Source organism: Seriola dumerili, unplaced genomic scaffold (assembly GCF_002260705.1).
Source record: "Seriola dumerili isolate Sdu_G_001 unplaced genomic scaffold, Sdu_1.0 BDQW01000592.1, whole genome shotgun sequence".
NCBI classification, from domain to species: Eukaryota; Metazoa; Chordata; class Actinopteri; order Carangiformes; family Carangidae; genus Seriola; species Seriola dumerili.
The window spans coordinates 275,816-287,469 of record NW_019174847.1 but is presented as its reverse complement, the minus strand read 5'-3'; the positions used below and the strand labels follow the sequence as shown (position 1 = coordinate 287,469).

Sequence of the window (11,654 nt, the reverse complement as noted above, 5' to 3'; positions counted from 1 at the left end):
GGTCTCAGGTGGTCTCAGGTGGTCTCAGGTGGTCTCAGGAGGTCTCTGTGGGTAAAGAACGAGGCGAGCGGCTGCGGTTCGACACTGAAAGTGCTTTATTTCCTCTGAAGGAGATGCGACCTGTGAGTGATCTAGTGGTCATAGTGAAAGAAGCTTCTTCACATTTTTCTAAACTATAATCAACCTTTGGCCTCACCCCTCCCCCTCCCCCTCCCCAACAACATGTTTTAGCAACAGAGACATGCAACATAAAAGATCTTCACATGGAACCTCTCAGGTTCTACTACAGAACGTTTAGTACCTCCTCTTAAAAAAGTGTACAGTATTAAAAGTTAATTTACTAAACACCATATTTGTCTTGGACTCGTGTTGATATATTAGGGTATATTTGAGGAATCAACAGTACAGAGTAATCTCATTAAGTGAATATTTCTAGATGATTCATCATTAGGCATGTTGTGGTCAAGGTTACTGGATATTAAAGACTAAACATTTGATTCACACAGTAAAAATCAAAGAGTGAAGACACATAAACAACGTTTGGCTTTTGTTGTAAAGCAAAGAGACACAATGAAGACCAGAGGAGGGTGATGGTGATGATGATGATGATGATGAGGTTGGGCTGTTTTCACAGTTTGAAGATTGAAGCTGAACTGAGGAACTGAAGAGGAAAAGTCGGATCTGAACCTTCACATGTTCTTCTATGTGATGATAGTTTAATGAATCACAGCAGGTCTCTGATTAACAGCTGCTTGCGCTTGGATCAGTGGACGAGCCGCCGTCACTCTGAACGTTAAACTGAATCACGTGACGCACGACACTTCAGTGTCAGGTGGAGCTCAGCTCGTCAGGTCAACTCTGATCCGACTTTTCCTTTTCTACAGATTCCTCGAACCGGACCGGACCAGATGTTCTGGACTCTAACTGGCTTGAAATGAGGAGTTCACCTACACCTCAGTGCGGAGAGGAGGGAAGTTACTGCTTGTTTCAAACCTACAGATGACACAAACCAGTTCACACCAGTTGTTTTGTCTATAATATGAAAATGGAGGCAGACGTTGGCAACGACTGAGGTCAACTTATAACTTCATTTGATCAGCAGCCAAAGAAACTCGTCAGGCTGAACTGAATCAAAGGTAGAACTGATTAATTATCAGCTAACTGATCGATCAACTGATCGACTCTTTAATTTGCTAGACCAACAGTTTGAGTTGGAGCCACATTTTTCATTTTAATCATTTTTCTTTAATATTTTCTGAAGAAGTCGCGGTTCAAACTTTTTCAGTTTCCTTTTATGGAGCATGAATATTGAAATGATTATTTTCACGTTGGATTTGTGAGTTGAACTGTTTAAACAATTCACCCATTAACTGATAAAAAAAAAATCAATCAGCAGCTGCTGATAATAATCAATCAATATATAAGGTAATAAACATGGTGGTGAACTACAGATGTCTGAGGTTCTGACAGAGCAGAGCAGTGAAGACGTCACAGTGACTCGGGAACCCGTGATGTTTTCTGAATGATTAATCAACCAGCAGATTAATCAATAATCTATTTAAGATTTGTGCACAAAGACTTAATTCACAATTAGATTTCTCTGATAGTGTTTTCACTTGTGTGTTAAATATTAAAATGAGTTTGTTTCCTGATTCTGTTTGTGTCAGTTAATATTCCTGCAGCAGGTGACTGGACTGAGATCAGCTGTGATGTCACACGATCAGCTGCTGTGATGTCACACTGAGGTTCCTGACTCATGAGGATGAGAAGGATGAGGGACAGAGCGGAGGTGAAAGGTCACCACAAACAACTGAACTGACCAAACTGTGTCAGTGTGTCCCTGACTCCCTGCCAGCCAATCACAGACCAGGATTTCTTGTGGGACACTAGAGGAGGTCTTGTGGTTGAGGACTAGTTTCTGTTCGTATTGCCCGGCCCTGGTTTGTGTGTTGTCGTCCTCTGCAGTGACCTGCAAGGATTTCTTACCTGCTGCCATTTTTATTTACAGGTGAGTTTGATTTTTCGCACTGAGGTTAAGCCGTTAGCATTCTGCTACGTGGGGAAAGGTAAATGTCCGGTTCACTGAATAAAAGAAGAGTCTCTATACCTGATAGTTCCTGGTTTAGCCTGAAGAGTGAGCGTGGCCGTGCGATCTGGGAGGGAAACTGGAGTCCAGCCAGCCGGAGTGAGGACAGAGCCGCTGCCTTCACTTGCATAAAAAACTGAGTGGCCACTGAAAATCTGATTCACAGCTCTGTAGAAAAACAGTAACAGCCGATCCGTGTGCTACCTGCCGACCTACCTCACACCTCAGCTCCTAGCTTCTTTACATTATTCATATGCAAAAACATCTTAGTAGTTTAAATATGTTTGTCTGATAATATGTTGATTTTTCATTGTTCTGTTTATAAAAAGTTTCTGTTCGGACTCCGTCTCTGATAAGTGCTCAAGTTGTTTTGGAGTTTTGGAGGGCCAATGTGGCCGCACCCTCTTTCCTTTGGTTGCCAGGCGGTCTGACCTGCTTCCTGCTTCCTACCTCCAGCAGGTGAACTTTGACCTCTGGAGGGTTTTTAAGATCCAGCTCCACGGCCTGGCTACTACATCCATCTGGTCTGACTGGGTCTGGCTCCTCGTCCTGACGCTACCAGATCACGACTGTCATCAATGACGCATGAACTCTGCTGCACGTTTACCTGTCAGAGGTCACAGTGAAAATACTACAGACTGTTCGAGCTGATCAGGTGATGAAAGGAAAATAGTCTGCAGTGATAGTCTGATAATCGATTCATCATTAATGAGCATTTAAAACAGAAACGTCTGAATTTTTGATGAACGATCTCTGGGAGATTATTATATTCATTTTTCACTATTTCATGATATTTCAAAAACAAAACAATTTATTGATCAATCAGATTAATCAATAATTAAAATGGTTGTTAGTTGAATACAAAAAAACAATGTTAAACATCATTATATGAAAATTGCATCCTTATTGGAAAAGCTAACTGTCTGTTAGCTCGCAAGCTAACATTAGCCAGAGAGCTAAATTGAACATATTGTCACTGAAAATATTGGGTGTGTTCTCATTTCTTGTAGCTAGGCTAACAGTTTCCCCTGCTTCCAGTCTTTGTGCTAAGATTGGCAAAACATGTCCTGGGCCTTTCTCAGTATTGGACTTCAAACAGATCTCCATCTGAAAACAGGAAACATGGATTAAAAATAAAACTTAAAAATCCGCATCTACATAACTCTACTATAAACAGAGTTTACTTAAGATTTAGTTAAGCTTTTAAGTTTTTACTGTTTTTACTGTTTTCAACTGTTAAATTTCAGTCGACTAAAGTCAGCTAAGAGTCAAAGCAGCAGGTCTGTGGTGTTTAATGAATTGAATACAATTTTTACTCAATGAGTAAAAGACAAAACCTGTGTTAGCTTGTGAGCTAATGTTGATTTAGTGTGACTCAGGAAACTAAAACTCACTAATGTTAAATAGTCAACATCAGCTAAAAGCTAAATAGCTCCCAGATGTTAGCTCCATTAGCAGTGGAGATACTATGGTGTGGGGAAGCAGTTTTTTGTCCGTGACGAGTCAGCAAAAACTGTTAGCAAGCTAATGTTAGCATAACACGCCTCAGTTTTGACAATGGCAGAGTTATCTTTTTCTGTGTGTTCTACCTGACTGGACTGGAGGTAAAGAAGTATCAATTATCTATCAATCAATCATTAGTTGATTAATTGAAAATTAAATCGACATCTGTTTTGATAATCTTACAATTGTTTTATTAATTTTTTGATTTAAATATGAGGATCTGATACTTTATAAACAAATCGATGAATCAGAAAATAATCTGCGGATTAATCAATAATGACAATAATCATTAGGTGCAGTTCTTATCTGAAGCCTCTGTTTTAGACCTGTGGTTTTCTCTGCAACTGGACCAGGTCTGGAGTGACGTGCAGCAGGTTCAATGCGTCATTAACTGCGACAGAAGTCAGTGATCAAGTCTCGACACGTCTCCTCGACCTCAAAGCTCATCTTCTGTCTCACACATTGTCAGAGCAAAAAAGTGTCCAAGAAAAAAAACAAGAAAACAATAAAGACATGCTTGTTTATAAAAATATCTGAGAAGACTGACGGAGATCTCTGTTAGTGGATCAGAGCGCCCCCCGGTGGTGCTGTGCTATGCAGTGCAGCAGCTATATTGCGTAGTGATGAGAGGTAACTGAGCTGTGTAGCTTATCTGAGGCTGGACGCCGTCCAGTTGTTTCCTGCTGTGAGTCTGTTCAGTCAACAGGCTGCCAGATGGTTCGATACCAGATCCTTAAAACTGAGTCCAACTGTCTCGACTCCAATCTGAAGAATTTAGACACAATTTACCGCCAGATTAATCAGTTCATCCAGTGTGATCAGAGTTCAGCTTTTAACTGTCTCTCCTGCATGAAGCACCTGGGGACACGTCTTTATCACTATCTGGAGCTTTCTAATGCATCTCATGGTCTTCTTCAGGGGTTTGTTGAACAGCTCTAGAACATGGACTGGTTGCAAGGTCCCTCCAGGTGCGACCATTAATCATATGTCCGACTTAGGTCATGTGAGACCTGAGCAAATTCCATTCTCTGATGAAGGCTGTGAGATACAGACGAAAGCTCTGGGTAAGTGGACCTTATGTTTAGACCATTTAATGCAGATTTTAAATGTTTTTCAATATAAGATATCTTTCCAAAAAGTGAAATCTCAGTTTGTTTTGTATTTAATACATCAGCTGAACTTTATATTTCCCAACTGATGGTGTGTTTCTTTTTTATGGAATATTTTAAGCTTCGGTTCATTGGAACCAGAACCAGAACCAGACTGTCCCTGCAGCCTGATACTTATTAAAACTGACAGGAATTCTGTCTATTTCAATTTATTTCTCACTTGTTGATGACCAGGTCATGAATTTCCCCTAGGGGATAAATAAAGTATCTATCCATCCATCTATCTAGGTCTCGTCACTCGTTCATGACGTGTTGGTGATCCAGTTGTTGGTTCAAACGTTCAGACCTGTGTGACTATGTTTTCTGGACCAGAATGAATCCAGGACAAAGTAAATGACAAACAATATTAAAAACCGAAAATGTTTAACCATCAATCGGTTTATCCAGAGATAGAATCTGGAAGTCCTTTTCAAACATCTTCTAGTCGCAGCCTCTAAACTGAGGATTCACTGTTTCTTGATGTAAACGGAACAATCAGTCTGAATGTGTTTTTTTATAGATGAAAACACAAATGAATTAACCAAGAAACTAACCTGAAGATTAATCAGTGATGTATTTAAATGCTGTGCTGTTAAGTTTTACAAACTGAACCGCTTAGTAAAAGGGGAAAAGAAAAAGCTCTTGTGTCAGGAGTGAGGTGCGGTGTAGAGGATGTGAGAACAGCTGTCTTGATAAGGTATGTATTGTACAAGTGTCGCACAACATGAAGTTTTATAGAAACTCTGATCACACTGGAGCTGAACATCGTTTTCTCATTTAATCTTTTTGTACAACTAAATCTTTTTGGCCATTGTGGCACTTGAAGAACTTGCAGGATTATTATGATGAACCCGACTGCTCCAGATTGTCTCAAGGCAAATATGAAGGATTTGAAGTGTTGAACTGGCACTGAGAAGTTTGGCAAAGTTTCCACCAGACAGACTGTTGTGATGCTGTGTTGTGAACCTGTAATACTTGTAAATATAAAATTAGAAATCTGTAACAGAACAAACTAGACGGAGGCAAACGAGAACCACGGTGTGTGGTGTATGAGGTTGTTGGACTGTGTGGCATTTCTTCATTTTAGCTTAATCTGTTCGGTTTGGTTAGTGAAGGTAGATGCGGTTTAAAGCAGAAAAATCTCAGTCCGGACTCTGAGAGTTCTGTCTGTCGCTGCTTTGACGTCAGCGGGTTCCTGTTGTCTGCAGGTACACTGGGATCAAACCAGACCCCCACGTCTGTCTCCCCCCACCCCGACCTCGACCCCACACCCCTCCACCTCTCGGGGTCAGTCGGGCCCTGTGGTGGAGACCGAGGCCTGGGGACCCTCGCCATACTGGCCTCCACCACCGCTGCTCCCACCACCACTGCCCCCGCCCTCCGGCTCCTCCTGGCTGGGGGAGGCCTCGTCGCTCGGCCCCCCCCTGGACGTGACAGAGGCGGTGGTGGTTTCGGGGGAAGCGCTGTGGGCCTCTTGGGGGGCACAGCCCGGGTGGTTCTTGCGGAAGTGCTGATTGAGGATGGCCTGGAAGGGGAAGCTCTTGCCGCAGACGTGGCAGTGGAAGGGCTTGTTTCCGGTGTGCTTGCGGATGTGGTACTCCAGCTGATCTTTGCGGGTGTACTTCTTCCCGCAGATGCGGCAGACGAACGGCGTGATGCCCATGTGCAGGCGCATGTGGCGGTCCAGGCTGCCTTTCTGGTTGAAGGACTTGCAGCAGTAGATGCAGGTGAGCCGGGGATTGTAGCGGAACCATCGGTCTCCTACCTGCTCCCTTAGGTAGTCCTCGTAGCCGCCCATATCAAATGCAGCATGTTCTTCCCCCTGATCGGCAGAACAAAATGTTAATACACCCCAGGAGCAGGACCAGGAAGTCTGAATCGGACTGGATCTCTTACTAGATTCTTTAGAAACTCAATTCTTTTCAAAGTACTGACAGAAATATGTCCTGAGGAGGTTCTACAGGACAGTGAAGAGGTTCTACGGGCCACTGTGGCGGTTCTACAGGACACTGAGAGGGTTCTAGGCCACTGAAGCGGTTCTACTAGTCAGTGAGGAAGTTCTTCTGGTCAGTGAGGAGGTTCTACAGGACACTGAGGATGTTCTAAGAACATGTTCTAATGATCACTGAAGAGGTTCTGGGTGTTGTAGGAACTATGAGGCTGTATAAAGCTTGATCGACAGGTACCTGGGAGCTCGGCTGTCGCAGTTCATGCGGCCTGTTGGGAGACTCGCTCTTCGCTCTCTGGCGCTCGGCCAGGACGACCACGCTGCCGGTGGGACTGAACCTGACAGACACACACACACATATTAACAGAACTGTCGTCATGCGTTGGTCGTTCAGTCAGAGCAACAGTGACTCACCTGTCTGTCTCACTGAAGCTGGAAGACGGTTGGATGCTCCGGGCCCCCAGTGCTCCCACCGCCCCTGTCACCAACGTGCTGCGTCCCGATGTGTCGATCATCACAGTGGCCCCCTCCTCCACCGGCCCCCCCTCCTCTTGGTGCTCTCCTGCTCCGATCCACTCCTCCATCCTCTCCGTCTTGATCCTGACTCCATCCATGCCGCCGCCCTCCTCAGCGCTGCCGGTTCGCTCCGGCTCGCTGCTCGTCTCCACGTACCACTGACCGGCCCGGTTGATGCGAAGGATCGGTTCTTTGCCTGCTCGGCCAGTGGTGGCGGCCCCGGGCCCCTCCAGCCCACTGTGCTCCACAGTTGGCGGCGGACTGATGGGCCCCTCAATGGGGCTCACCGCCTCGCAGGCCTCCGCGCCTCCCCGTGGGCCGAGAAGCCGCAGGCCGCCGTGATGGCCCGCTCCTCGGAACACCGCCTCTAGGGTCCTGCTGCTCCTGGAGCCCCGCGCCTCCTCCTCCCTGGACTCCTCATCCAGATCAGCCAGGCTGATCTTCAGGTGGATGCCCTCCAGGATCTGAGTGCAACGGTCGATGATGTGCTGCATCTGCAGGAAACTGGCGGCTGTCAGGTAGCTGATGATGTCGGCCAGCTGCAGGCAGAGGCGGCCGGTGTAGCAGAAGGACAGCAGTTGCTCGAACACCGACGGGTTCCTGATCACCGTCAGCGACACGGTGCTCATCTGGCTCAAAGACATGTGGTCCCGGAAGTACGGCGAGCTGGCAGCGAGGACCACCTTGTGTGCGCGGAAGCTCTGGCCCTGAACGTTGACCACGATGTCACAGAGACGGCCCTGCACACGCAGCTGGTTCAAGTGGGTCAGAACCGAGTTACTGAAGTCCGGGATGTCCAGCTGGATGCTGCCGGAGCGCTCCATGCTGCAGGGACACTGCAACAACAGGACAGGATAAGGACCAGGACCGGACCAGGATCCGACCAGGATCCGACCAGGACCACACAATCAAACCAAGACCTGTTCAGGATCAGAGTCTGTAACACAGTTTGTGATTGGTGTTTCTGTTTCAGTCTACAGGTTTTATAAGGAGCTCTCTTCTGGTCTCTGGTGTGTTGGACTGATCTGTGACCAGGTCCCTTTAAGGTCTGGTTGGATTTGAATAATGTTTGCATTAATGTGATGAAGTACTTTGATGTTCCAGGTGTTCACTTCCCGTGAGTTACCATAAAACCATGTCAGCGGTCGTTCTATGTCTCAGCTGAGTTTCTTTAAAATGTGATGATGTCGTGATTCAACAGAGTCAGTCTGATCCAGTCTGTTTACATCAGCCTGAAACACCTGTCAGCAGCAAAGAGTCCGTCCTCCAGGTGAAAAGACACCTGTGTGACCTGCAGGACTCAGACTGACTTAGACCACAGTGGACCACTGAGTGTGTGAAGTCCTTCTACAAGAGGGGGCAGGTCAAGACCAGCGTTACAGGTCGACCTGTATCCTGTCAGGTGTCACCTGTAGAGTCACCTGTAGTCCCTGATGAGCTTCACAGCAGAACTAATAGCTACAGAGGTGAGAGCTTTACAGAACACCTGGTCCAGTCTTACACCAGGACCCAGATCTACCACAACAGCAGGATAAAACAACCCGCAATCAGATCTGTGCCAGTCTGACCCAGGGGACCAGGTAAACCTCCAGGTGTGCAGCATGAAATTCCCTACCTGGGGGGCAGGGGGTGAGGGTGGGGGGGGGGGGGAGAGAGATCTGGTCTGATTTCAGGGTGCGGTGCTGTCGAGGCTTCAGTCCTGGCAGCTAGCTGAGCATCGTTAGCAGTAGAGGGAGGTGACGGCGGCTCGGCTCGGCCCGGCCCGGCCCGGCAGGCTGCAGCTCCACCCGCCGCTCCTCCAGGCTCCGGAGCTCCGCGGCTCCAGCGGCGGTCGCGTCGAGTTCAAGGCCGGAGAACAGCAGCTGAGCTCGGGCTCCTGTCCGTCTGCAGCCGCTCTGCCGCCATACCGCTGGAAGTCAGACTCGGTTCAGATCTGGTTCAGTGTCGGCGGACCGCCGCTCACTTCATCTTCCTTTTCACGGCAGAAGGGCCGCGGCTGCAGGAAGGAAAGAGGGAAGGAAGAAAACGCGCGGGGCATACTGGGAAATGTCGTTCATGTCCCGTAGGAGAGACGGCTGAACAGCCGCTTTGAAGACTCCACTTCCCAGAATGCATATGTGAAGAAGAGGGGTCATGACTCATGATAGCACTTTAAGTTTGGCAAAGTGGAGAACACACACACACACACACACACACACACACACACACACACACACACACACACACACACACACACACACACACCCCGTAGTAAAGGAAGTAACACAGGATCATTATTATTAATGTGTGTGACTTAATTACTTTGTGATGTTATTAATGAACCAGACAGAGCCTTACACATGAAACTGATCAGTTCATGTCTAATATTGATTATTGTAACTTTAAACAGTCAGTGTCTGTGTCTGTATCAGTGTCTGTCAGTGTCAGTGTCTGTAGTTGAGTCTGTGTCTGTCAGTGTCAGTGTCTGTGTCAGTATCAGTGTCAGTGTCAGTGTCTGTAGTTGAGTCAGTATCAGTGTCTGTGTCAGTGTCTGTGTCTGTAGTTGAGTCTGTGTCTGTCAGTGTCAGTGTCTGTGTCAGTATCAGTGTCAGTGTCAGTGTCTGTAGTTGAGTCAGTGTCAGTGTCAGTGTCTGTGTCTGTATCAGTGTCTGTCAGTGTCAGTGTCTGTAGTTGAGTCAGTGTCAGTGTCAGTGTCTGTGTCTGTATCAGTGTCAGTGTCAGTGTCTGTAGTTGAGTCAGTGTCTGTGTCAGTGTCAGTTTCTGTATCAGTGTCTGTGTCTGTATCAGATGTAGTGTCCAGATGTGGCCACAGGGAGGCAGCAAAACCTCATAACACTCAAAAATCACTCCTCCTTCATTTCCCTCCTTCATTTCCCTCCTTCATTCCTCATTTGACGTCTCTTCTTCCTCTTTCCTTCTCTCCTCCTCTTGATTCTTTATTTGTTTTCTACTCTTCCATCTCTCCCTCACTTTTTGTCTCGTTCTTCTCTTTTCATCCTTCACCTTCTTGTCTTTTCCTTTCCTGCCCTCCTTTCATTGTCCTCCTCCTCTTCTTCTTCTTCTTCTCTTTCTTTTTCTTCTTCCTCTACTTCCTCTTCTTCTTGTTCTCCCAACCTCTGAAGATGTGGTCGTTCACTCTCACTCAGGGGCCTCCTGCTGCTCCAGGGGCCACAGTTCTCTGCTATAACTGTGATGGATCCTGGATTACAAAGGTCAGAGTGAAGCCTCGTTATAAAGTTCATATGAAGCTGATTTAATGACGATGATGATGCCAGTAAAAAGCAGCATCAGGATGTTCACATCACTCCGGAAGAACCAGAACCAGGTCAGTTTGGACCAGAGGACCAGGTCCTCAGCTGACCTGCAATCAGAGGAAGAGCCTTCAGCTACAGTGGTGTGTCCCTGCAGACTCACAGCTTTGTTTACTTTGATTTAACAAACAAACCATATGATGAACGTATCAAACATGTTGTTATTAGAGGTGTTTACACTTATTGTGACTGATCACAATATTTAGTGTCCATGTTTTGATAATGATGAAGCTGTAACGTGATTTACCCTCCCCAGTATTTATTAGAACATGTAATAACTGCATTATAACGGACTGTAATGTACTTTATCATCAGTCACAGTTCACCACGTCATTCTAACTGTTGAATTCTTCCTAAAGACAAACATGTTCTTCTGAGGGTAAACAGAGCTCAGTGGTCGGATGTGGTTTCTTGGTCGACCATTTTTTATTCCTCCACGCTGGCGACAATCAGAGCGACGGCCATATTGTTTTCAGGTTGTCCATCCGTCTGTCTCATCCTCGTGGACACGAAATCTCAGAAACACCTTGACGGAAGTTCTTCAGATTTGGCACAAACATTCACTAGGACTCAGGTCTCAATTAACTGATTAGATTTTGGTGGCTAAAGGTCAAAGGTCACAGGCGTGGTGACCTCACAAAACACTTTTCAGCCATTACTCAAGACTTCACATCAATTATGACAAAATTTCACACAAATGGTTCAGATTTTATATTTAATATGACTCTGGATAAACAGGATGTGACCTGAAACTAGTCTGAGTGGAGGAGGGGGTGATTCTAGTTTTATTTTGAAAAAAGTCTTAATTTACCCTGAATTCATTATAGCACAGTCTGGCTTAAGATAGTCAAGAACTGAACTGCTTTGTGCAGCAGATGAATTTTGACTTTCAGCTGCCACATCCATCTTCATCTCCAGCCGTTACTGGAGTTCAACTTTCCAACTGCTCCTGAACTCAACTTGTTAAAACACTCAAATATTTCCTGTCCTCAGTCTCATCTTTAATATTAGTGTCATTGTTCTCAGACACAAACTGTGTTTCTATCTCTGTCTTTATTAAGTGCTAACGAACCAACATCCAGGAATTAACATACACAGCTCACACTCTGATCACAAACACAGATCATTAATGGATTAATTGA

The 11,654-nt window shown here is 45.9% G+C and overlaps 1 protein-coding gene across 1 annotated transcript; it reads right to left on the bottom strand.

Annotated features, from left to right (window-relative positions):
- Window positions 1-2,940: 2,940 nt before the first annotated feature.
- Window positions 2,941-8,829, bottom strand: zbtb37 (zinc finger and BTB domain containing 37). Its single transcript, XM_022764867.1, has 4 exons — window positions 8,817-8,829; window positions 7,100-8,037; window positions 6,924-7,023; window positions 2,941-6,559 (listed from the first exon to the last, which is right to left on the bottom strand). Exons 2-4 carry the CDS (start codon window positions 8,023-8,025, stop codon window positions 6,026-6,028), a joined length of 1,560 nt encoding a protein of 519 aa, XP_022620588.1. The 5' UTR covers window positions 8,026-8,037; window positions 8,817-8,829; the 3' UTR covers window positions 2,941-6,025.
- Between the last annotated feature and the right edge of the window lie 2,825 nt (window positions 8,830-11,654).

Bases quoted from the DNA above. Each gene is read 5' to 3' on its own strand.
- zbtb37 (XM_022764867.1), bottom strand. From the start codon at position 8,025: ATGGAGCGCTCCGGCAGCATCCAGCTGGACATCCCGGACTTCAGTAAC. The intron at 7,024-7,099 runs GTGAGTCACTGT...TGTGTCTGTCAG, and splicing joins AGCTTCAGTGAGACAGACAG to GTTCAGTCCCACCGGCAGCG. The intron at 6,560-6,923 runs GTACCTGTCGAT...TCTGCCGATCAG, and splicing joins TGCGACAGCCGAGCTCCCAG to GGGGAAGAACATGCTGCATT.